This window comes from Oenanthe melanoleuca, chromosome 3, assembly GCF_029582105.1.
Source record: "Oenanthe melanoleuca isolate GR-GAL-2019-014 chromosome 3, OMel1.0, whole genome shotgun sequence".
NCBI classification, from domain to species: domain Eukaryota; kingdom Metazoa; phylum Chordata; class Aves; order Passeriformes; family Muscicapidae; genus Oenanthe; species Oenanthe melanoleuca.
The window spans coordinates 77398449-77425313 of record NC_079336.1 but is presented as its reverse complement, the minus strand read 5'-3'; the positions used below and the strand labels follow the sequence as shown (position 1 = coordinate 77425313).

Sequence of the window (26865 nt, the reverse complement as noted above, 5' to 3'; positions counted from 1 at the left end):
CTGAGGTCAGTGTGCCTTCTTATTCTTAAAGTTACCCTCAGACACCTTAGTCTGTATTTCTCATACCTTAAGGCTCCTCTGGGCTTACCTTTGCTGAAATATATTGTAGCTTCAGTGCCATTCTTCAGTTAGATCTACTTTTACACTGTATGCCTTCATTGCTGTGCTACTCAAACTTAACCTGGCCAAGCCTTAACCTGTAGCTTAAAGCAGAGCAATAGATCTGTTGGAAAAGCAAATCTTGTATCCTGTGTATTTTCATGGCTATTTCACAGCCTGGTTCTTCACATTTAAGCTAGGTTCAAGAGGGGTTATTCTGGGAGTGGGTAAATTCAAACTAAGTGAAAAACATATCCTTCAGGACATTTAGCAAATGGCATTTTGCTTTACATACTGCACAGTCATAAATGAGTGTGAAGTTATTTTACCCTGGGTTCATCTCACTGGGTTTCTTTCAGATTGATTTTTGGTATAAATTTCTTTTTGAATGGAGGAATGAATTCTATTTACACAGTGGGAGGGTCAGCCAGTTTGCCAGGGTGCAGAGGTGGGAGGGGCTGAGATCTGCTCCTGTTGAGCTCCCTGGCTACCCACTTTCTTCATAAGTCATACATGGGGAATAGAGGAGTAGTGTGCTGTTATTCCCACAAAGCATGTTATTTATTACACAGTCAAAATTGATGAGATCCTAGCTCCATCAAGTGCACCCAATAAATTTGGGACTTCAGGTGGATATTTTCTATATGAATGGAAAACTGCATTAATTTTAACAATCTAATTGTTGTGTGTTGTTACGGATGAGCAAGCTGTCAGCTGCTTTGTGATATTTACTCCAAAGTCTGATTAAGGCTCTATTTCCTTACTGATCCCAATTAAGGTAAAATAAGATAAAAAACCAGAGACTAAATGGAGAGATCAGAGGCAGGAGTCTCCTGTCAAATGGCACCATTATTTTCTGTACCTGGGCTAATAAACAACCTATTAATCAGTGGATGTTAAGAACAAACTAGATCTAGTTTTACCACACTGGAAAGAAGAAGATTTTTCATTTTAATTTCTCCTCAAAGCACTCTATGTCTCTGATAAATCATCCTGAGTCAGCACTGAAGGTGCAGATAAACCAACATCTCCCTTTTTCTTTCTCCTCTGTGTCTCACACAGCTGTACCCCCTCTGGAAGCCCCATGCAGGTCACCTGTGCCCCAGAGGAGCCCCTTGGCAGAGGGTGGCTGTGTGAGGCAGCTCTGCCCTGCTGTATTGCCCCAGTGCACCATGAGCTCCTGTCCTGTTGTGATAACCCACAGGCAATCCAGACACGAGCTCTGGCTAGAAAAACACAATGAGTTAATGTCTCCTGCCACTGCTGCACTCTCAGCTGCCCGTCTCCCAAGGGCTAAGCGCTATCAAAGGAAGCCTCAGGTTGGAGCCCTCCTTCTAGACCACAGGCTTCTGCTTCCCATTGAGCAAATGGATATGAATGGGAGCAAAATGCAAAAAATTTTACCATCATTCCTCTACTTCATACCTCAGCAATCTGTTTTGCTTTGCTCCAAGTAGGAACCTGATGCTGCTGTTGTGGCAAGGTGCACTGGAGCCATCCACCTACATTTCCAGAGAGTCTTGGACCTGGACTTCGACTCTGGCTGGAGACAGAGTTTTTCCAGTAGAGTAGTTTAAAAGTGCGAGAAGGTGGTTTCAGCTGCCACAGTGGGAAAAAGAGGAAGAAAGTCAAACATCATGGAAAAAGGCACTATCTTAGTCATAATCCAACCATTCATGGAGAGCTGGGCAGAAGGAATTTCCAGTCTGCTCAGCTGCTTCCCTGAAATGCTAGAGCTAGTCTGAAGGCATGTCAGGAAAGGAGATGTGACCAGTATTGTGGGGCAGAAAGAAAAAATATTTAACAGCACTGGGTGCATTAAACTGAAGGTCAGATCTGATGCTTGTAGATATCACTGGCTCTAAAAGCTGTCAAACAGCAAGGAGATTGTATTTACATTCAGAAAAAATTTGAGAGACTGCTTCTGTGAAACAGTGTGGCCAAAAGCCTCAAAAGTATTTAAAAACATATTTAATGCCTGAATCCTTTTGATCTTGAGAGACACTAGGATGATACTCTGGGCCCTTCCCACCTAAGCAAGCGGATGACTTGTTTCCCAGGAGGGGCTGAGCCTATTTCAGATCTCTTCCTGCATGTAATAAAGTTAAATAGTCCACCATACTCTCTCACCTCTCTTCAAGTTGCTCCCTGCACTTGGTTGCCTTTCTTTAGCACTGCTGACAAGAGTCACCCTTAGAATCACAGTTTGTTGAGGTCTTCCCAAACTGTCTCTCTTGTTGTCAGTTTTTGGCTACGGTATAAGGTCAGGTCTTGCTTTTCCTTTTATCAAGATCTGACTCTTCTCTTGATCAGGCAGTTTAATCTAGAGATTAACTGAAATGCATTCAAGGTAAGGGAATGCTCACATTGTCTTCCAGTGCCTGGTACCACAGAACTAAAATAACTCTTGCTGGTAATTTGTAAGGCTTCATTTGTTCTGGCATAAGTTTTTTGCTGGGCTGCAGTTTGAGCAATAAATACAACTGTGGTAAGTGTCATAGGATGACAGTCTCAGGTTGTTTGGTATAAAGGGGCCTTGTAAAGCTGCCTGTCTACCCAGAACTCTCTGTCAATCAGCTCTGGCTGTGCACTCTTTTTCCTGCATTAGGTTATCTCAGATGTATCCAAATAAAAGCTTGTAGACTAGGCTTTCCAATAGACCATTCTCATCCATTTTATAGCTAGAATTTTTTTAGTCTCTAACACAGACCTACTGGTTTCTAGCACTGACTGTTGTACTCAGAAATCATGGCATGTGAATAGTTCTCAAAGTCAGCACAGAAGCAGACTCCCATGAATGAAACTAGGCAATACTTTCTTACTTGAAAATCTAAAAATATCAGTAGATATTTTGGGGTTTTTTTAGCCTTTATTGAAGCACCACGCTGACAGACATGTTGAAACTATTTACATTCAAGTCTCAATAAATGTAATGCGGGAAATCATTCCTATAAATGACTTTATCTTGTTTTTAAAATAAAATCTGCATGATAATTTGGCATCTCTTCCCTGCTGGTTGGCATCACTTATGTACTTGCAGCCAAGAAAGCCAGTTAATAGTTTCATTCAAACTTGCTGGCTCCAGCTTTTGTTTTTGGCTTCCCCATCCTTTATATTCCTGCTGTGTCCTAGGGAAGACCTTGTGTCAGCTACAAAACTTTTTATTTGGTTTTGTTTGTTTTTTTTAAACCAAGCCATTGCTCTGATTGTACTAAACCAAGCAAAGAAATGCAATAAGTTGTTTTTAATTTTTTTGTGGGTTTTTTTGTGTTTTCCCAACAAACCATTGCCATTAGGCCAGGGACATACATTTTCCTCCTTGGTCTGCAGTAGAGCTCTGCTGTAAGCTTGGTATCTTATGTGGCAGACACTTTGCAGAGCCTGGATAATGCTTGTCCTTTGTAAGGGTCAGCAGCAGTACAGAGATAGGAAAGCCAGGCTGGACCAGTTCCATCCTGCTGGCTTGGGTCCTTCATTGGCTTACCTGTATGCGCTGAGACCTCACCAAAGGGGAGCAGACACAGGCTCTGTGACCTTCAGGGCACCTGTGCCCTCTGAGTGTCCAACCCTGGTGTCAGGCACCAAGGGACACTGAGGGTGTCACTCATGGTGACTCACACTGCAGCTACAGCTCCCATGGCCTCCTGGGCTTCCCCTCCATTTCCTTCTATGTGTGAGAGGCCAAACACAATTGTGTATACCTGTGTGCAGTGGGAAGGAGAAGATAACTGAGCTGTGCCATGGGCTTGCTGTGTTTGCAGGCTCCCAGAGGAGGAGGCTGGTGCCGGCGCTGTCGCTGGACGCCGCGGCCCCGGCGCGGAAGCCGGCCAGCAGCCCCGGGCTGCGCTGGGTGGACGGGCCGCTGAGCGGGCACAGGGGGCTGGGGGAGCCCTTCGAGATCAAGGTCTACGAGATCGACGACGTGGAGAGGCTGCAGCGGCGGCGCGGCGGGGACAGCAAGGTGAGCGCCAGCGCGTCATCTGCTGAACTGCAAAGGGATGCCTGAAACACACACTTGGGAGGAGTCTGACTTAGAGTAACGAGGGACTGTAGACTTCATTATTATTTTAAGGCATTTTTTCTTCCTAGCCTCTGACACTTGTGATGTTTGGAGAAACTTCTTGTAGCGGGTTTCCACTGCCCTTCACCCACAGCAGATTTGTTTACAGAGGAGAACGTGAAATGGTGTTGAGGCCTTCACCCAGGCTTGGATGAGGACAGTTCTGTTGTTGGAATTGCTTCCACACTAGCGAGGGTAGCACAGTGCTCAGATGGTTTCATTTGCTGCACGTCTTGGGGCTGCCACACCTCAGAAGTCGTGTCAGGCCAGGCTGGCTGTCTCCAGCACTGCGCTTCATGCTGTTACTGTGCCCCAGAGCCTTACAGAAATACATCTTCCTTATTAATGACTCTGAATTGCTAGAGCTTTTCATAACATACTCCCTTTGTTTAAGGATGTTTCAAATTTGATACTGCTACCAGTTCTCTTTATTTTAAAATATGACTAATGCATTACTTAGGCACCGAGCACAGGGGTGTATTTAGGCTTTCAATACAGCAAGCAATGGATTTCTTGCTCCCAAGAGCTTAGATTTTCTTAGCCAAACTGTGGTAAAAAAAGAAATGTTTTCCTACAGTTAATCTAATTTCAAGATGCTGCCTGTTATTAATTATTACAGTTTATTATTAACTACCATTGCAAAGTCTCCAAAGCTCACTGATGGAAAACATGAAAACGAAACAAAAGCAATAAAAATGAAGCAGCTGATGGATGATTTCATGCAGTGATTCATAAGCTTCCAGAATAAATGGCTTGTTGTCAGTGTTATTGATTGGAAGATCATTTCACTGAATGGACTTGGGTATTTCTTCTCCTCTTCACCTATTCTTCCCCTGCTTCTTTTTCCTGGCTTGCAGGAGGTGATATGTTTCAATGCCAAGCTGAAAATCCTGGAGCATCGCCAGCAGAGAATCGCTGAGGTCAAGGCCAAGTATGAGTGGTTAATGAGAGAACTGGAGGTGACCAAACAGTACCTGATGCTGGATCCTAATAAGTGGCTCAGTGAATGTAAGGGCACTGTTTTATTGCCTGAACCCATAGGTTTCCTTTGGTTTATTTAATAAGGGGGATGGAAGGAAGCAGAAATGTCTGGTAAGAGTGAGATGTAAGCTACTGTTTGTAAACTAAAATGAACCAACATGTGACCTAAGGGCAAGCTTTAGATTGACTGTCTTTCTAGAACTAGTTCCTATAATTCTTATTAAATGTTAACAGTAGAACTGAACAATCTTTTTTGCCTGAGAGCTGAATGTTGAAATGGTTCAGCATTCTAGTGGTGGATGTTGCCATTGGTAGATTAACGTTCACGCGTTTCAGTCCACAGCTCCTGAAAATGAGATTTTTTTTTTTTTTTGGCCTCAGATCACTCAAACATATGAGCAATATTATAAATCTGCTCTTCTACCACAAAAATAACACTGTGGAGCAAACTTGTCCCTTGGCAGCAGTGGGCTTACATGAAAAGAAATGAAATTAGGCCCATTTTTTATAACTATAGATGTGTAAAGTTCAGAGAGCTTAAAGGGCATCCACATTCAAATGAAGAAGGACCTCAGCACTCTAAGGAAAAAACACATAAAGAGTACTGCAGTAGTTATACAACAGTTTTTAATATTAGCAAGCAGATAAATTCATATCAAAGAGTTCTAGAAAAAGCCCCCCACTATGTTTATTTAGGATGATTGCAAGTAGCAAAAGGAGACTTACAACATTCTAACTCTTCCTTTGACAGCTGCTTTACGTTGACACCAGATTGGTACATCCTGCAAAACAACCACAGTACAGGTTTCAGGAACACTGTAAAGGAAGAGGGTTAGGACAGTTTTAAAGAGAGAGAGAATTTACTATGCATTGCTGTCCACTTACTGTATGATACCTTTGCTTCTAATTCCAGTGTGGTAAGTGCAGAAAGCCTGAAGGGTTGCAGAGACCTCAGGAACCTGATAAGGTGGCAGTGCTGGCTCAGACAGTGTATCCCACACTTGGCTTCCATGGAACCTGCTGGGCACCTGTGTTGGAGGGATCAATGTGTGTGCCTTGCTGGAGTGGTCTAGAGGGAATCAAGTGCAAAAAAAAAAAAAAAAGGGGAGAGGTGTGAGGAACAAAAAGCTAGAGGTTTGGTTTAAATTCCAAGTTCTGAATTCAACAAAGAGATTGCCCTCCCAGGAGAGAGCAGCTGTTTAAAGCTCTTTCTGGTCAGCAGAATGTGTGAGAAAGCCAGTATACACTTAGCATTCAACATTTTGTGGAGGATGATGGAGCATGGCAAAGGCAACTGCAGTTCTGGTGAGGATGGCAGAGCAGATCGCTCCAAAAAGCATCCATTGCAACTTAAAAGTATTTTTCACTGTGGACAAGTTGATGTATCATTTTAATAACCATTAAACAGAAAAGGCAACCTTTAAAGACAATGGCAAGCCAGAGGTAATGTATACAGTACTGATGAGTTTGACAGATTGAATTAGCTCTGACTCTCCCCCCAGCCATCACTAAGTTTTGTCTGCTTTTCCTGTCTGTGTATTTTCTTTCTCACAGTTGATCTGGAGCAGGTATTTGAGCTGGATTCTCTGGAATACTTGGAGGCCCTGGAATGTGTGACTGAGCGTTTGGAAAACCGTGTCAACTTCTGCAAGGCCCATCTCATGATGATCACCTGTTTTGACATCACCTCTAGGCGCCGATAAAGCATGAACCTCAAGAGAATTTCAATGCCATCCTCCTTTTCCCTTCCAAACAGCATCCCAAAGACAAAAGAATGAGGATGAAGGTTGGAGTCAAGTCTCAGCTGTGTGTATGAGAGATTTGCTATACTATACGGAGGAGTAGTACTAGAAAAACAAACAGAACAAGCATGGAAAATGGAGACAGAAGGTTGTTGATACTCTTAGCCTAAAAGAGCACTTTGTGGAACCTATTAAGGACATGTCTGTAAATAAGAACTGCTGGCAGAAGACACTTCTTTCCCTGCATTAGCTGAGGAAGGAGGAAAGGTGGTTGTGGGACTTCCACTGAGAGGTTCATTAAAAGAAAACCTATCCAGAAAAACTGTTCAAGTGCCTTGCAAATCTTTGTTATCCAAACATTTATGTTCATACTTTATTGTGTACAGATGGTGCTAGTCAAGAAAAGAAAAAGGAAAAAAAAACAAATACACTTTTGAAATGTATTTACAGCTTGTTTTTCTCTTGGTGTTTTCTCCTATTTCAGACTTGCTGTTTCTAAGTAACTTGTGTTTGTAGAGATATTTCCTAATCAGTACAACATATGAATAAATGTTAACTGTCTTTTCTTGTTACCAGAGTAAGGCCACTCAAAGAGAAATTCAGCTTTCCCAGATCACAGATATATTTCTAGCAGAGAGTAAGGTTTGTTTAATACTCTTCTGTACTCTTTTATATGCTGAAGAACACCATAATTTTCCCAGCCTGCAGGTTTTGCAGTGTATGAGAGAGAAGTGAAGTAAATATATTTTCAATTTGATCCAACCCCCATAACTTGCTTTCTTGTTCATATATTTTTTTCTTTGTACTGTCTGGAGTTATGAATGAGGAGGTACTTTTATCCTAACTCCTTTTTCTGGTGCTAGTAACTTGCTAGAAGATTGTCCTCTAGGCTTAGGGTTTCCATGTTTATTAGCCCAAAAATGAGTGATTTATTCTTTCTTGAGACTATGACTGATAAAATTTAGCTTTGCCTCTTTACAACATACACCACTGTGAGATGTGTTTTGTCAGCTTCTGACCCCTGGCCCAGTGTGTCCATGCTCACAGATGTACCTGAGAAGTGCAGGCTCTGCTCTGCTCAGCACATCTGGAAATATAGCAAATGAGTAGATGCATGTTGGCTATGGCATCTTTACCAACCCTCAGTACCTGAAGCCGTGGCAAAATTCACATTGACATCAAAAGGACAAGGGTCTGCACCTCCATGCACATCCAATTATTCTACTAGTTGGCCTCTTTATCTACAAAACAGGATGTGGGAAGGAATATCCTTTGTATTTCATTAAAAAATGTGCAAAACTTGCATTTTAATTACATATGAGCATGAAAAATTATTTTATTGAATTAGGTTTCTTATTCTTCTATACTGAAATAAGCACATTTACAAAAATTCCTCTCTCACATACATTTGTGCTACCCTCCTGTTGCTTATGAGGAAATAAGACTCTCATTTAATATACTCAAAATGCATAAATTAACTGCTGTACTTAAGTGTAACTCTTCTTTTACCTGCACCATAATATCAATGCTGTCTTACAATACCACAAGCAGCAAGTCCCAATGGAAAAAAATAGATTTTCTAGTGGTTAGGTGAACAGAAAAGCTTTTTTAAAAAATAGAAGTAACATTTGTATAGTATTATTTTCATTTAGTGCTCTACAACTTGTAATAACAAATCTTACTCTATTACCCTTGTCACTGGATTTTGTAGAAAATTCTACTTACAATCTATAGGATTATTTGAAAGGGAAAAAAGGTCCTGTGTGAAAATCACTTTCTAGTCTGTTCCACAGCAATTTCCTATCATGAAACTTATATTCTAAGTAAGTATTAAAGACATATCCATTTCTCTCTCAAAGAAAAAAACCCTAACCAACTCTGAAAATGCCCCCAAACAATGCAATGTAACTTGCTTTCTTCTCTTTGTAGCAATTTCAGTAGCAGTTACTATGTGTTGGTTCTTTAGAGGCCATCTCTCCTCTGCAGAGCCCTGTGGATTGAGTGCAGCTGCAGAGAGCCAAGGAAATCATCCCTGCACACAGTCCATGACTTACACAGCAGTGGTGATGTTTCTATAAATCAAGTGGACACATTTCAGAGCTATTGTAAAATACCTATTGCATCTAATATTCCTCACTCACAATTACTCAATTATTCATTGACTCTCCATTTGCTACTTCTGTAGCTTAGGAGGCAGAAAGAAAAAATGTGTACCATTATTTTAAAGAATAAGAGCATATGTTCACTCCATTTATCAAGATGGACAAAAATTGATCCCTGAAACCAAATTGATCACGCCAAGGATGAATTTTGCCTACTAAAAAATATGTACTAATTGAGCAGAATCGCAGTGCTTACAAATATTTTATTTCTGAGGACCTAATTAGAGTATCCATTAACTCCCATAATGTACTAGTATTCATATTCTAAAATCCATATGCATTCTTGACTTTCTGTCATTTCATTTCAGAATTTGCCACTATGCTTTTAAAAACTGTGATGGCTTAATACAAAAATAGAATTTGTGGAGATTTGGCATGATAAGATGTTTTCTTATTGAACACAGCTTTTTACTTCAGAATTTATATTATTATAATTCAAGTATTTGCAAAACAGATAAAGCATTCAGGACCTTATTATGAAATTGAACTCAGTTTGCAGTAGCCAGCATTTTAGAGAAGGCACATACACTTGTGCAAGTCATCCAGGAAGCCCCATTTTTTCAGGCATTGCCAGCATAATGCTGGTTTTATGCTGATTTTTTAAAATGCATCATGTTGCCCAAAATACACAAAAGCAACGTGAATGTAATGCCTAATAATTTTCACATTCAGAAATCAATCTTACTTTCCTGGGACAGCTTTAGTAGGAAACAGCAGTGTTGGTGTAATTAGGTTTGAAGGTTAATTCTTTGTTCGCACGATTCACAGGAGATCACAGCTCTTCACTGTCGGGCTGTGGGATGACTGTGGAACAGCAGCACTGCTCCACATCCCCACCAGCACCTGGGGGCGCCTCCTGAGAGCTCCTCCTCCTGGAATACCTGAGCCTTATCCATACAAGGGACAGGAGTTGTTCCATAGCCATAAATTCAAGTGCAGCCACAGGCTGGAGACTTTAGCTGTGCTGTGGATTAATTCAGACATACCTCTGGTCTGTGTGAGCTCTCACAGCAGGCAGAAGCTGCTCTGGTTCTTGGGGCTGGGTCAATTTGTGCTCTGAAGGGTGTGGGAGAGCCCTAATTCCTAAGTCACATCTTTTCTTTTGCCATGCATGCCCTGCATTTGCCTCAAAACAATTCCTTGTCAATTCATTCAGATCTACGTAATCCAGAGTATTTACAGAAAGACAAGGAAGGAAACTAACTCTCCTTTCTTAGGTTTTCTTCTCATCTCACCTGCTCTGATAAAAGTGTGGCACAATTACAGTAAGAATCAGAAGAGTTATAACAGAGTAAACTCATTTGCGAGGAAAATTTTTTCACCTGCCATTTTTTGGGGTTTTTACTGTTCTTTATATAGTAGAAGATCATGCTACTGTTATGTATTTAACAGCTCCTCATTCTTTCTCATGACACAGGGCTTTTGCTGAACATCTGTCTTCAATCTAGTCTTAGAAGAGCCATAAGCCCTGGCTTCTGAGACTTGCAGGTCCCTAAAATAGTAACTGACACCAAGCAATGGCACGATCTTCTGACATGATTCTTAGTGAGAGCTGCATAAAATATATAAAAAGGGATCAAAGACACACACTGGCATTTTTTTTCTTTTATCACTAAACGTGGCAATTATGGAGGCTGAAAGCTGGGAGTGATGCTGGGAGTAATGTACACCAGATCCCATGTTTGGTCACAGGAAACAGTCTATCTTGAAGTGTGGGTTTTATTTTTTCACTTTTTTCATTTATTTCAATAATATGGCTTGTCTTAAAACAGGGACCAGTGGCATGGAATTCAAATGGGATGACAGCTGAAAAATGTAGACTCTTTTACAAAAATCACCTTTTACAAATGTTTGTGATTTTGCTGCATCCTTTTTAAAGAGCTAAAAATCACTTTAGAAACAAAAGTTGTACCTGCACAGATAAATACACACGCACACAGCCTGAGATGGCTTGTTGCACATTGCTGTGGGGACATGGCAGAGCTGCTCACAAATGGCAACACCACCACTCCCCTTCCCTCCTCCAAGGAGTGCCTGCCTACAGAACCATTCCCCTTGCACTCACTCACCTGGATGAAGTTAACTTATCCCACACTATAGGGAAAACTTATCCTTGAAACTCTTTCAAGGTTCCTTGATAGGTTCTTTCTTACCCAGGTTCTTCAGCCTATGTAGCCAAATTGCTGCAGTTCCCATGTAGATGCTGTTAAAGCCTGCAAAAGTATTCCAGATGAACTACTCTATATTTCAGGGTGTTGTGAATTTATGGCAAGATATTTTATAATCTCAGCTGTTTAACACAACAATTTCTGCATATGCTTGGGGCATAGCAACATCAACTGAGGGCCTGGACTCTTGGTGGTCTGTGAAGCTTTCTGTCTAGGCCTAGCAGATTTAAAATTGTAAACTGAAGCAAACTCAATTCTCCTAAGGCAGAGGCTGGGCGAGCTCTGATGCCAGTTCATGCGATGGGAAGGATGGTTGCACAGCACCAGCTGTGTACCAGCTCACTGCAGAGATCAGAGCACTGGTACCATTAAATACCAACAGGAGTGGATGATGACCATAGAGAGAGGCGTTTCTTCTCAAATCCATGGAAGGTGGATACCTTGCTTAATCCTGATATTCTCATGGTCTGTGTTTTGTAACTCCACAGGCTTTTGCATTGGCAACACGCAGCAGTTTTTGAAGACACAAGGCTGGCTGTTGCTAGCTATCCTAAGATTTGTAAGAGGTTTCCAAATAACCATAGCAAACAAAACTGTGAATGATTTGTCAATGCAAAGTTAATAATCTCTCTCACTCTCTTGCATTTATTGTGCGCTCATCCCAGGGTTATCTGAGCTTCCATACTCGTTCCTGGAAATATTAAACCATTTTATTATTGTCTTTATCTTTTCTTCTTTCTCCTTCTCAAGCAACCTTTCAAAACAAACAAAAAAGAATTAATTTTCCTTTGGAAATGTAGCACCCTTTTGCCACCAAATTCACAAACAGCAGTCTCGTGCTCACTTATGCAAACTTTGAAGCTCACAAAGGGCATGATGGTTCTGCAAACCATCATTTGAGATGCTGAAAGTGAAACAGTAGCATTCAGTAGCATTCACCTATAGTGTTTCAAACTACCTTCAAACCCTCCTGGACAGGAAATAAAACATAACCCAAAATATCTTACTTTGAGTGGTCCTACTTAAGTATTGAGCAAACTTTATAATAATGGTAATAAATTGGTGCTTGAGGCAGTTTCAGCTATATTACATATTCTCTATATACTATAGATATGGATGTATTCACCCTCTTTATTGTATATGTATGTGTGTGAGTATCTACATGTAGCACACATACATATATGTTTTATGTATGCATAGATACTAACTTTTCTACATTTTACTTCTTTCCCTCCCATAGCTGAAACTGCTGGTTACTAACATCCACATCCACATCATATTCTATGTATGAAGGATATAATTTATTTGTAAACTCAGGATGTTCTTGTTTTATAGAGTTGCTTGTATTTTATAATTTATTTACACATCATGGTTGGAAATGCTTATCTAAGTGCTATGCATTGAAGTGTATGTTTGCTAAATCCATTTCCCTCTGTCCGTGGCTATGTTCTTTCTCATTATAACAGTGGTATAAAATAGGGCTAAGGAGGAGAGAAACTGATAGATATAGAACTTATGCTGGTCCCATCATTGGGCAATTCCAGAAGAGGATGTATCAGTAGTATAAATATATATATATATATATTTTATCAACTAAATTTTATGGGGAAAAAAGGAGAAAGAACAGCATGAGGACAAGTTCAAAATGTGGAAAGTCACAGCCATTTCCAAGTTTGTCAACAAATGCATTGAACCTTTTGCCATTAAAATTGTAAAGTTTATTGTTTGCTGGCTAAAAAATATCCCTTTTGTGGTATCTGAGGTGTGAAACATTGTCAAAAATATGATGTCTGGAAAAAAATCAAACTATAGTGGCATTAAATGTTTACTTTTATCTTACCAATATATCTGCCTCCTCCTTCTGACTCTTTCACTTTAGATAAGAGCATTTAATGGCATTTCATACCAGAGAATGCTTTTGACCCACAAGGAGATGTGTATCATTACAGTGAAAGTGAGCAAGAGAGCAAGATCAGACCTGAAAATAAAATGACCAAAGGGCTTCTGTCAAGCAAGTTTTACTGAGAAACAAATTCACCAGAAAACAGTAAGGAATTGCAGGGTTTGGTACCAGTGACAGAAATACTACAAGCAAGCATTAACTTCTCCCCTGCTGCTGCCCAGAAACATAAAAAAACAGTCACAGACCTGCAATGGTCAGGCTGGTTATGCATATACACAGGGACTGCTCTTTTGTGAATAGGGGAAAAATCTGAGACCAAACAAATATAAAAGATGTTTTTCTTACAATCTTAGCAATTGTGTCACACTTCCCTTGGTAGGTAGGGGTAAGTAACACTGAGCTGCTGCTGAGGTGTGCAGTATCTGCTTGCCTTCAGCTCTTTTTTGTGGCATTCTCTTTTGATAATTAAGTGAGCACCTTGCTTGCAGGACAAGATGTGAATGGGCTCTCTGGGCAAATCTCACATACCCACCAGCACCTGGGCAAGCCCTGATAAGGACACTGGGTTCTTCCCATTGAAAGAAAACCACGTATCCTATTTCCTGTGGAAAAGATTTAAAATCATTCAAAACATTCTTTAACACCCTTCATCTGCTGGCAGGTGAGTTTCTCATATTCCTTCTTTTGGAGGGACATATTGGGGTGATAGGCATTAAATATTTGGTTAGCAGTTTGCAGAGAATTTAATAAGGTCCTTTCTTCTGTCTTATACAATAGAGTGGCAGATCTAGCAGTCTCAGTGGCAGGAATGCAGTTGTTTATGGTGACATTTTTAAAGGAAAAATATTGAGGTGGATATAGCTGCAAAGGCTGGCAAAGGTGGTGGGGAGGAGACAGTCTCCTCCTCTCCCCTCTTAAAGCAGCAAGCCCTGTACTACCTTAGCTGTTGCCCCAGGCTGGTGAATTTGCATGCTGTGCCTCTCCACGGTAGCTGTAAATGAAGATAAACAACCATTTCTTTTGTCTGTGGGCTGTTCAGAATAGGTCTGATTTGCTCTAAAGAGCTAAAAGGCTTATTGCCTACTTTTGAGGCAATTTATCTTCATTGCTGTTATCATGCAGCCGCATCAGTATTAAGGAGCCTGAAGTGCCTTACAGAGACAAAAACAGAAAAATGGGTTAGTGCAAGTCCTAGACTTTGTCTAAGACAGAACTGATGGTGAGGAGCTCTTGGTGGGCTGAAAACAGAATCAATTCACTCTTGGTCAAACCTGGAGCCTTACAGACCTCAATGCCACACACTTCTGATTTGGGGCAAGACAGCAAGGAAAGGTTTCATTCGTGGAGTGGGAGCAGGGGCTCATGCCTGGCAAAAGCCTGGTGTCCTTATGAGCCCTGCTAGAAACTGTTGGTACATCTTGTAAAGTAATGCCCTAGCAACGACCAAGTTTTGTCTTTAAAACCACTAACTTGCCAGACTAAAAATCAGGTTTAGTGTGGAAACCTGACAAACCCCATCTCCTTATGGGGCCCCAAATAAGCTCTATTGGAAAACCAGGAGGTCAGGTTGTTCCTGAAGTGTGTTCCTCTCCCACACCCATCTGCAAACCAGGCTCCTGGGAGCTCACCCTCATTTTGGCTGACAATATCTGCCTGGAAGGCACTGAAGAGGGATGAAGGCTAGAAAATTCAGTTCCCAGTCTTTGAGATGAACACAAAGTTAATATTTAGTTGCTCTGGAAAGGGCCATCTGTGGATTTTATGGTTTATGATAGTCAGTAGTCTTGACAGTTGCCGATCTGGCAGTTTTGGAGGCTGACATCTGCTATTTAACCACTGAGCAAAGCTCTGCTGGCTGTGACCACACAAATGCTTTACATTGCTCAAAGACCACTTTCATAACCTCCAGGAACAAGTAGGTAGAAGGAGGTGCTGTCCACTCTCAGGAACTCTCCTGGCAAGTGCTGACTTGAGAAAAGCTTCTAGACAGCCAAAACCCAGTCCATCTCAATGGGTGCTTGTCTGGGGAAAAGACCTGCATTCATTTTCATGTATGTTTCTATGTGTCTCCTCTGTGGACCCTTACAGCACAGGTTTGGCACCCATGCTCTGTGTCAGATTGTGAGTTTCATGCCAACCAAACGACAGCCAAACGTATTCAGCTGTGTGTGTCTGGCACATATCCACATTTCCATTTCTATTTCCTAGGAACCCAAGTGCTGCCAGACGTGTCAGGATTATGTGCAGGACTCCAGGCTTGCTGTGGAGAGGAAGTCACACCTCCAGCAATGAGGGACCTTTGTCACTCACTTTAAAAGGAGCAGGGACTGTCCTTGTCCCTTTCCCATCCTTGCTCATCTTCATTCCCTGAACGACAGAAAACCAGGAAGGTGGGAGAAAACTCTGACGTTTTGCTATATTTAGTTTGTCAAATTGCTCATTGTAGTAACAATATAGAAGGAAGGGGAGCACAAAGCCACCCTGCTCTCTGGGCTGTGCTCTGCAGACTCCTCCCTCCAGCACCCTTGGATGCTCTGTGGCACCCAGCCTAGCCCACCCCAGCCCCTTGCAAAGCCCCTTGGAGCTGGATTGAAACGAGCTCCTGGTGGCACTGAAGGAGCAGGATGCTCCCCCTCACCCTGCCTGTCAGTGCCCACCTGTGCAGAGGGGCTCTGCTCACTCCCTGCCTGTGCTTCAGCTGGATGCCCACGGATGCAACTGTGGACAGCCAGGGCAGCTGCCTGGTTTTATTTAAGAGCAAGCTGTCTGCTGCTAAACCATATTTGATGGAAACCTCACAGTACCCAGCAAGGGGCACCGAGGGAGCCAAGCAAGACACTGTAAACAGCATTTTCTCCTGATTTCTGAGGACAACGGAAGGCACGGCAATTACTGGAATAATGAGCAGGATGACAGCTGGCTCCTGGCCCCGTGGCTGATGACCTGTGCAGCCCTGGGGCTGGCAGAGCTCAGGCCCGTGCCTGCTCTGAGTTCCCAGAGGCTCAAAACACATTTCTGAAGGTTATATGTAAAGCCATTAAGATGCTGTGAAATCCACAGAAAACCTTCTGGACAGCCCCTAAGCTGGGGCATTGCAGACTTTGCACTGAGCCCTTCTTTCTGCTGTCAAGACAATGGGAGTACCCATTCCAGTTTGCTTGATAATCAACACTCTGGTGGCATGAGGTGACCACAGAGCAGGTCAGTCACAAACACTGTGTGCACACTAAATTGACCTGTAGCAAGAGGGATTTGTACCTGAAATCTGTGATGGGAGTTGCAGTTTGTGTGAGAGTACCAGGGCACTGAAATACTTTCATGGTAAAAAATTGTTCTGGGACTGATATCTCCACCCAGTAGAATCACCTAGACATCCATGACTCATTTGATGAAATATTTGTGTATTGTTCCTCTGAACAATTCCTTGCTTGCTTTTATGTCATTGCTAATAGCTTCCTTTCCCAAGTTTTCCACATATTTGTAACACATGATGGCTCAAGATAGAGGTTTCCCAGTTCTTTGTGGTAGATTAGCATAGTCATCAGTCAAGGCATACAAGCATTCTAGGAAATTGCTGCAAAGCTATCTGTAGTTTTTTATTTAAGTGCTTTTAAAGCTGTTCTGAACTGGCCATTTTCATCACTGTACATCACACAGACACCAGGACAGTGATGCTGCCTGTGCACAGCCCCTTGACATGTCCCAGAACAATGATAGTTCCTCATTTATCCCTACAAAGCACAGGACATGGAATGGCACCAGCTGGACAGAGGCCTGCTCAGAGGCACCATTTCATTTTGGGATTCATTTTGTTGTCTCACTGGCAGCAGAAAACCTGAGGCTAAGAGAGAAAACCAAACAATCCAAACCCCTATAATGTAATAGTTGTGTCAAAGCCAGCTGTGAAGATTTAGGATGTTATTTCCCCTCCTCAAACAGGGGCTTTGGGTAAAACTGACACTCATGCTAAGCCATTTTGACCTCTTCATAAGCTTACACCATAAAGTGTGGAGGCTGTTATACTGCCTTATCTTGTTGGGATTGTAAACCTTTGAGCCCTAAATTCTATGACCCTAGAAATTCTTTCCTAGGCAAGATGGAATAGGACTTCTTTTTTTTTTTTTTTTTTTTTTTTTTTTTTTTTAAGCGCACAGCAAGGTGACTTCTAGTTAAACCTGTGTTTTAGGTGGGAAAGCTGCAAACCCATTTCACTAAGGAGTCCTACACCTGGTCACATCCTGGAAGTTCTTCCTGGCTGCAGGACCATGCTGGCTGGCCAGGAGCTGGGCTGCTCGCTGTGAGAAAATTCATCCAGTGCCTGAGGTGCAGGGCAGGGCTGAGTGAAGACTGACACAGGGACAAGGTGCCAAACCTGGCTTCCTCTGCCTGGGACTGTCTGCTGCCCTCAGGGTTTCACCATTTTGACCTGGTAAACTGCTCAAGCATTTTCATGGGAATTGCTGATGGCAGTCGTGGAGGGCATTCCAGCCTGATCATAAGGGGATTGTCTTTCCTTGGCTGCCTTTTGCAAACCCCCTCCATGGGAATCCCGAGGTGGCAGAGCCCTGCCCCACTAACTGGTGGTGAGCTGAGCCCAAATCCCTGCAAGCTCCCCTGGCAGGGCAGTGCCAGAGCAGCCCTGGCTCAGCTGTACCCGAGGGCAGCAGGCACGGATCAGCTGCAGGGGTTGAAGACCTGTCCTGCTTTGCTGCTGCTCTCTGGTGTTTGCCAAAAGCTGACATTTCCATGCCCCTTCAGAAATTATGATGTCTTGGTTGATATTTTCTGGGGAACTTTTTGCTCCCTCCTCCCCCTGCTACAGGAGCTGGACACATCTTTTTACAAGGGTAAATGTCACTGATGTTGCTGCGTCAGTGACAGAACAGGACACAAAGGTGGCGGTGGGGCCACAAAGTGGGCAGTGAGGAGCAGGGAAAAGGGAAGCTCCCTGAGGCTCACAAAGTGCTCACATTGCAGTGTGAGGTGCATGGCCCCAAACAACAGCCCAAGGCCCCTTTGTCCTGCACAGAGGAAACTGCAATAAGTTCTGAAGTTGGCTTTGGCACATGGTTGCATTCCCCCACCAGTAGAGGAATGGTGTTGCTTCAGGGGTCACATCAGGCAGGAATAAAATCCTTGTGTTTGCCTCCCTCAGCTCCTCATTTGGCTCTGGTCTGAGCTGGGATACTTGCCCAGCTCTGTCCTGACACACCACGGCCAAGAGGAAAGACCCTGAGTTAAACCTGCCTGGCCATGGGCTCGACTGGAGCAAGTCTGCAGAGTTCCCGACCTGTGCCGACTCTGCAGAACAACCAGGCAAACCAGTCCTTCCCCAATTCACCAGCAGGAAAAGCCCTTCACTCCTACCATCCAATAACCAACATTTAATGTCCCTCAGCAGCAGATTTCAAAGGGCTCTTTCACAGCAGAAGAAATGTTGGTCTGTTGAGGAGCTTCTCCAGTATCTTGGAAGGACGTTTTGCCAAGGCTTTGGAGTTTAATGGTAAAACAGTTTTGTGGCCTGGGTGTATCAGTCACTTTACATGGATTACATAAACTGCTTTGGGGCCCCAGTGACATAAATTTGGACAATGCCCATCTGAAGGATTTTTATTGATTTTTCCATTTGCCAGCTGTAAATAAAGCTGCATCCTTGCCTGGTTGCTGGCAGACTGCCCCTTCCCAGACTTGGGATCAGCATTCCTCTGGTCTTTGCAGAAAACACAAAATCAGATTTTTGTTTATTTTTCACAAATTATGTAACAGTCCCCACAGAAAACATTTGGTAATGATAAGTTGCCTTTGTATATCCTCATTACTCTGACCTTTAAAAATACGGTTGTTTACTGGTGCATTCAGCCACAGATGTTCAGAAATTAACATTCCCCAGTCATGATAAGAATTTTCCTCAATCATCATTTCTGTTAGCATGATGGGGAACATCACTCCCCAGTAATTGTATTCTGATCACAGTCTTACACATGGCACAAGCTGGGTACACAATGTTGATGACATTAGAAAGCAGAAATCCAGACATTAGCAGTACCTCACTGAAGACTCTGCAGAGCTTGACATGGCTTTGACAAGGAGACTGAAGTACAACAAGGGGGAATGGGAAGAGCAGAGGCAAACCCCAGCAGTGATACACTCAGGCACATGGTGTGACTCTTGGGGATGGTGCTGTGCAGGGCCAGGAGCTGGACTCCATGATCCTTGGGGGTCCCTTCCAGCTCAGCTTGTTCTGTGATCTTTGCTACTCCAGTTCCCAGACTAGCAGCTGTCCCTCAGCTGTATGGCTGCCACTATAGGTATGGAGAGCAATTCCTCCCCACGGCAGTGTGATGCCTGAAATTCCACCCCAAGACTACAATGGCCTTTCCTGTGGGCTCCTGCTGCTGCTGGGAGGGATGGCAGCTCCATGGCTTCGTAACACATCCCCTGGGTGTCCCCAGGGACAGAACAGGGAGGGTCAGGCCAGACCTCTTCTCTATCTCTTTTATCATGGGATTCTCAGCACCACAAGGAGAGATGGAAACAGGAAGACAGCACAAGAAATACTTCATTAAAAGGAGCTTCATTAAAAGTAAATAGGTGAGAACTGCTCAGAGCAGAGCACAGGGCCTGGGGGAGGGGAAGAGTGGTGCTCTGCTAATTTTCTCATCAGACACCCTTCTCTATTACTGTCTCCTGGCTCCTGCTCTGAAAGTCAAGTGGAATAGTCAAGAGGGATCACCTGCGATTTAAAGTGCAGTTCTCCTTCAAGACATATGTAAATTTGCCACCTTCCTATTCAGAGCCTCTGGGACTGGGAATCAGAGCTGCTGAATTGGAGGGGCGGAGGAAGAAATCACTGCTTTTTCCTCTTCTTGTTAGCCCTGCTAGACCAGCCCTTGACTGAAACAGAGAAGGGAGAGCAGGCTCCTTAGCTGGTGCCTTCAGGAGCAGGCAATGGGACCAGCAAGTGGTGCCTGCCCCAGCCCAAGAGGTGGAGGGGAACTTAAGGCATAGAAGAGGCTGTGTGATTATTCTCTTGCTTCTGCCCTGGAGGCAAGGAAATTAGATGAGATTGTGGTTTGTCCTGATTTAGTCATCTTTAGAGTTAAAATGAACTCGGGCAGGTTGCTTCAGCCCTGCCCTCCTGCCATAAGCCCCATCAGAACTGGGTTAACAAGCAGCTGGAGTGTCTGAGACTGCTGAAAAGCTTGTTGTGTGTATGCATTTCTGTGTGTGCCTGTCTCAGTGGCTATATAGAGATATGTTTAAAAGAAGGTTAATTGGTCTCCTGGGAACTATAAAGAACCTGTTAGGTTCCTTGGTGTGAGTTGTGACTGTATGAGGCCTAATTACTAAGCCTGAGTTATTCTTTTATATGGGGGGGAGGGAATCTCTAAGGTTCTTATTAAAACCTACAAAAAGTCTAAGAAATGATGGAATTAGAATTGATTTGTCCATGTTGATCAGAAGTGCAGAGCAAACAAAAACATTGAGCTTTCCCAGGAAATATTAATGGGGATCACATAGGCCTGGCTTACACATCACTGTAGTGGGGATAAACAGAAACCATTGTGCTAAATGGCAAGAATTGCAGACCAGACTTTCAACTAAGGTGCTCTGCTTTTGCTTAGGACAGGGAAAATTCACATTTGGATGTTCTTGTAGGGTGCATTTTATAAAACATCATAACAATTTTCTGGCTAATTAAATTTGTAATAAAGGAGTTTTGTTTAGAAAAATGTACATTCAAAGGAAAGAGAAAATAGTCATCTGAATAAGAATAAAAGGGAAAAGAGGAACTCGAACACAGCTTTGAACAAAAGTACTTGATTTGGATTTTCTGACGGTTCTTTAGATGTTGTTGAAGCTCCATGGGTGGAAACAAAGATCTGTCTTGGAGGAGGTACAGCATAGACAGGGGCAGCTCACAGCTCTCTGCCCATGTTTGGCACTCAGTTGTGGAGGAACTCTCACAGAGAAATTCCAATGATGCCCTTCCCACCCCTTGGCACCCACAGCCAGCGATGGCAGGGCTGTGACACAGACACCTACAGCTCAGACACCAATCTGGACATGTCCATGTGAGGCAGAGTTATTGAAAGTGTCATAGCCAGTGCTTCCCTTCCCCTTCCCTTCCCTTCCCTTCCCTTCCCTTCCCTTCCCTTCCCTTCCCTTCCCTTCCCTTCCCTTCCCTTCCCTTCCCTTCCCTTCCCTTCCCTTCCCTTCCCTTCCCTTCCCTTCCCTTCCCTTCCCTTCCCTTCCCTTCCCTTCCCTTCCCTTCCCTTCCCTTCCCTTCCCTTCCCTTCCCTTCCCTTCCCTTCCCTTCCCTTCCCTTCCCTTCCCTTCCCTTCCCTTCCCTTCCCTTCCCTTCCCTTCCCTTCCCTTCCCTTCCCTTCCCTTCCCTTCCCTTGCCTTCTCCCCTTTCCTCTTATCAATAATAAGGAAACTCAAGTGTGGATGTCTAACCCTGTCTGATTTGCCCAAGGTCAGACACAATTTCTGGTGCAGCAGAGAAGTCATGCCAGAACTCCACGTCCATAATTGCAAGACCTTCCTCCTTCTTCTTGTCTTATGGGAGGTTTAATTCTGATTCAGGAAAAAATCCTCACAATTGGCACAACCTCTGTGAAAAATGAAACTCTGTTCATTAAGAGCTTTGCAGTGGCCAGGGACTACTTGAAATGTACTGTGTGGGGAAAAAGCCTCTGTATTCCATAAACATGCTCTGTAAAAAAATAACAAGTCTAAGAAAAGCTCACTTAAAAACCCAGCAATCAGAGAAGAAAGTTACAATGAGAAGCAGAAAAAAGGCTGAGTAGTGGGTCAGTTTTCTTGGCATAAACCCATGCATGACAGACTTCACACACAGGCTGATAGACTCAAAGAGGTCAAAGCTCTAAAAACCTGGTTTGCTGCATTTTCCCTCACTGCTTTTCTTTTACCTTCTACTACCTCTACTGTGCACTGCATAATATTCTGTTTCCCAAGGTCCTGGAGAGTTTTTACTTCCAACATCAGGTCAGCACCCTTGAGGGGCATGGATACAGAGAATTATGCCATGCTTAAAGAAATAACTGAGTTTGGGGAGCTTTTTTTTTTTTTTTTTTAAGACAAATGTTCTGCTCAGCTGTAATCAGTTATTCTTAGCAAAACTGTATCATTCCCTATGGGTTTTTTCTGTGTTCTGCTACTGTTTTTCTTCCAAACACTTAGTGCAATTCTGCTCCCTCTGAGTGCAATCTAGCATTGTTTTTCCTGGACTAATTTAAGGGAGAGTGACAAAACACAAGTAACTCAAAATGCAATCCTAAACTTGAGTTACTCAAGTAACTACTGCTTTCCAAAAGGCACCAGAAAAGCCTCCAACCTGTGGGAAGCAAGCAGCAAACCTGCCAGCATTACAGATAATGTTTCAGTCTGCCTCTTTCTGACTTTAGCATCTTTATCTTACCACTAATACCAGCACCTGAAAAATGTGACAGATATTATTCATGAAAACTGAAACATGATGTCTGTGCAAAGATAACATTGCTTGATTTGAAATGAGTGCTTATCTAATGTTGCCTCCTCCCTGACACCCTTGCTGGCTGCCACACTTTCAAATGATGCATTCAGGTAAATCCCTCCACAATCACAGACCAGCATTCTCTGCAGAAAACAGACTGGAGCAGGGCCACCAGGATAAAAAAATCTGCCCACAACAACCTCCCCTGCAGCACTGTCAGCCCTGCTGGTGGTGTCAGTGCATGGGAATCTCCAAGGGAAATTGCTCAGTAAATGACTGAAAACAACCAGAAAACGTGACTCTTGCCTTGACCAAGCTGGAAGAAGTTTTGCATCAACAGCAATGAATATAAGGCATGGGTTATGCCCCCACACTAGGGATCCTCCTCAGACCAGCCCAGAGAAGGCCAGGCAGGGCAGCAAAGGCAGTGTTGTCCCCAGGACCCTGAGCCACACTCCATCCTGGTGCCAATTCAGTCTCTTGCATCGAGCATTGGGTGGAGATGGATTTCCAACAGCCTGACCTTTTCCCCCAGACAATTTCCTTTTTATAATAGCAGGAAGACCCAACCAAGCAGTGAATTTCTGTGAGGATTACTGCACTTCTTGGGTGGCTGATAGGACCTGGCCTCTGGCAGCAAGCCATGCTGTGCACTCCAGAGCTGCTCTGCATTTCAGAGGTTATTGCTTGCACGTTACTGCCGGGCCAGTGAACGCTCCAAACGCTGGAACAAATTCCAGCCTCTTGAAAGGAGATATCTTCCTCTGCACTGGCAGTCGTGTGCCATGGCTGTAAATTACGCCCAGAGTGTTCATTTTCTTTCTAAATGTGTTCTCATCTTGTAATAATTAATGGTGTCAGGTTACTGGTGTGAAAAAAGCCTGACTTTTACAACAACGATGGATTAATGAAGAACAGTCATGGCTGGAGTAGCAGCAATAAATTGTGAGGGGAGTGGCACACCTGAAGCAATACTTTCAAAGGCCTTAAATTATTTCAGTTTCTATGTCCCTCATAAATATTGGCTTTTGTTAATATTTGTTTCTGTGTTAAAAATGGAAATAAACAGCTCTGGCAAGAACAATTCTCTTGCTGATGAGCATGGGGAAATAGCATGCATGTGCATTCCAAGACATCCTTGTCTTCCCCAGGGATGACACATCTGTGGATCTCTGGGCTTCTCTATCTGAGGATGTGACATATAAACCCCACAGACTCAGAAAGGTCTAGAAGCCACAGCACTGATCTCACAGGTCCAAATATCTGTATGTTATGAAGTGAGAAACTCTTGAAGCTAGCAAAATGGGAAATAGCAGAGTAAGCAATTTCCACTTTTGATACATTTTTTATTTAATCCATTTTACTATTCAATACAGTAATGAATGTAGGCATGAAATGGAAGAAGAGGAACAAAGCCCTGCAGATCTATTGGGAGGGAAGAAAATCTCATTTAAAACATTGGGAAACTTATTTGATGTCAAAGAGCATTGGATCAGGTTTTTGGAAACCATACCAAAGGGCAAGACAAAAGGAAAAAAATATCTCTTAATTTATAATGTGTCTGACAAGAGATTCCTAATTGCTGGCATAAACTGATATAAAAAATTGACTGCTGATATCACTTTGTAACTCATGAAGACTCTGTATGCATTTCCCAATACTTACAATCAAATAATTAGGTTATTGTCAATAAGACTGATGATTGATGATAAAAAGAATCCTCTGAAAATTACAGGAATTCTGCCAAACACCAACTCAATTCAGACCATACAGCAAAACTAATATTAAACCTTTTTGTAAAGCAAATAGGACCTAAAGAAAATACCCTAAAACAACTGAGAAACTTCACAATGACATAAAAAACATTTTCTTTGTCCTTGAATATTTTGTTTTCCAGATTAGAGATTATCTTCACTGTAATCTCATCATGGCCTCACACTCTTCCTTTATCTGCATCAAAATCTTCATCTGGCTGTGATCTGTCCCATGGGTCACCTTCATAATATTATAGGCCTTTAGGAAAGAACAGAAAATGACATATTAGTCATTGTGCAGGCCATGCAGAGGGGCTGGACCCTGGAGCAGGGTAGGATGTAAGTTCTGGTCCTCAGGTGGCTGTCACCCACTTGAATGCATGGTATGGCTGAAATAGGAGTGGAGCATCCCAAAGTGTGTGGTGACTTGTTCCTGGCAGAGGAGGAGGCACTGACACATTGTTCTTGGGTGCCAAACCCCACAAAGACCTTGCACAACTGGATGTTTGGAATAGCAGAGAGAGAGACTTTTGCACTGAGACATGAAGGCCTATGTACACCAAAAGGCCAACTATAACACCCAAGGTTTTGATACATTATTTAAAAGATGACTGTGATGTTCATGATGATAGAAGCCTGGAAGTCCTGTAGAAATAGAAATGGATTAGTGCTTAACCCATGGAATAAACTACCTTAACTCTATCAGGAGCAACTAAACATAGCATCAAACAAATGAGTACATTAATAGATTCACTGTCAAAAGGCATGCAGGGGAATGGGTCTTTGCTGCTTTTCCCAGGGATTATTTTCTTTCTGTGTTTGTATCTTCTACTGCTGGGCTAATTTGTGCTTGCTGATATTGCCTGTAGTGTTGTTGATTTCCTACCACAGATATGTCTGCAATGCTCTTTGCCCAGCTCATATTTAGATCATCACTTTTCATGTGGCATTTCTGCTTCTTTCTTCTATTAAATTCCTCCTGCAAGGAGGGAAGTCCTAGATGGGAGCTGATTCAGCACTTCTGAAGATAGAACAAGGGAGCTAGTAGTGTACTGGCAGGAGAAAAGATGACAGATTTTCATCATCCTAAACTGAAGAATTGCAAGAAAATAAATGCAGTCTGTGTTTCAAAGGGTTTCTTGTCCAGTCAGCTGACAAAATTCAGCTAAATTTGCTTTGAATTGCAGAAAAAGTATGTTTTGGGAAGAAATCTTGAGGAAGATGTCTCACTTAAAACGGATTGATAAAAGTAAATGTATATTTTTGTGGAATGAATGAAAGCCTACTTCCAAATTATAGACACTGGCAAGCATATGGAAATTCCAGCAGAGTTTATTTTTGCTTCAAATTCACTAATACTTAAAAGAGGGAGGCAGCACAAGATTGGAAGAACAAGCTGAAATATCAGTCAAAACAATCACAGTGAGTCAGGAGCTCTAAAAAGAGTAAAATATGTTTTAAGCTAACACAATGCCCTACTACTAAATGATAAAATGTACTCAGCTAAAAAGAATGATGGAAATGCTTTCATCGCTTTTAGAAATTGCAAAGAAATGTTACACAGAATCAGAAATACTAAATTTTTGTAACATGCAGCTGCACCCAGGCTAACTAGGAGGGGGCAGGATCACCCTAGAGCAAAGTGGCTGGGTGAATTGGCCCTGGATCCTGACACTCTGGTGCACAATGCTTGCATGCTCTGTCCCAGAAAGCTGATGGATTTATTGTGAATGATGTATGCTAAGAGCTGTGCATCTGGGTACATCTGAGTGACAGCTCCTGGGGCAGCTGACCTGGATCTTCAGCCCCTCTACAGGATAGAGGTCAGGCTCAGAGTGATGGACTTGGGCCCTGACACCCTGAGATGCACAGGCAGAGATTTCTGTATACATACACCTCCATTAAAAACCAATAATCCTTAATATCAAATTTAATCTTGAGTTAATGCTACCACTGCTGCCTTTCTCCCACCTCCATTTTCTTTCCACTCCTTTTCTTTCCTAAGTATGGCAGACAAAAGCACTCAGTCTTTGTCCTTTTGTTTCCTTGGAGGAAAGCATTCTTATGCAATGTACCATCTCACACACTGCTGTGCCAGTCAGAAGGAGCTGAGAACAATGACTTGTGTAATCCCTAAATTCAACTGGTATTAGGTTATCTAGCTGTTTTGGCAAAGGTCAGTGCAAAACTGGGGACAATTTCAGCTCCAGTGCAACGAATTGTTTTACTGGACAGAAGCAGTGGGCTCTCTGCCCACTCTGCTCTCCTCAATCCCACAGCTCACTAGCAGAGCTGAGGCTGAGCAGATTCGAGTGGTCTGGTCTCCCTCCCAGATAAAAGAGTACATCTCATTATGAAAAGCTACAGCACAGGCCATGTTATAATCAGCCAGACCCTGTCCCCATGAAGAATAAAACCCCTTTAGCTCAGAGGCAGGGCTGCTGCTCCGTGAATGTGAATGAGGAGCAGCGCAGGTGTTTGTGCCTGGTTTGGGATG

General features: G+C 42.9%; 2 protein-coding genes across 3 annotated transcripts in view; one reads left to right on the top strand and one right to left on the bottom strand.

The window, feature by feature from the left end:
* KIF26B (kinesin family member 26B) overlaps positions 1-13023 on the top strand; it is a 197498-nt gene extending 184475 nt beyond the window's left edge. The window contains exons 13-15 of the mRNA XM_056486973.1: positions 3861-4060; positions 5017-5167; positions 6695-13023. Coding sequence (XP_056342948.1) covers positions 3861-4060; positions 5017-5167; positions 6695-6843 — 500 coding nt within the window. The 3' untranslated portion in view covers positions 6844-13023. The remainder of the gene's footprint in view (positions 1-3860; positions 4061-5016; positions 5168-6694) is intronic.
* A 10916-nt stretch (positions 13024-23939) lies between these two features.
* Positions 23940-26865, bottom strand: part of SMYD3 (SET and MYND domain containing 3) — a 367678-nt gene continuing 364752 nt past the window's right edge. For both annotated transcript variants that reach the window (XM_056486767.1, XM_056486768.1), the window contains one exon: positions 23940-24627. In XM_056486767.1, coding sequence (XP_056342742.1) covers positions 24526-24627 — 102 coding nt within the window. In that variant the 3' untranslated portion in view covers positions 23940-24525. The remainder of the gene's footprint in view (positions 24628-26865) is intronic.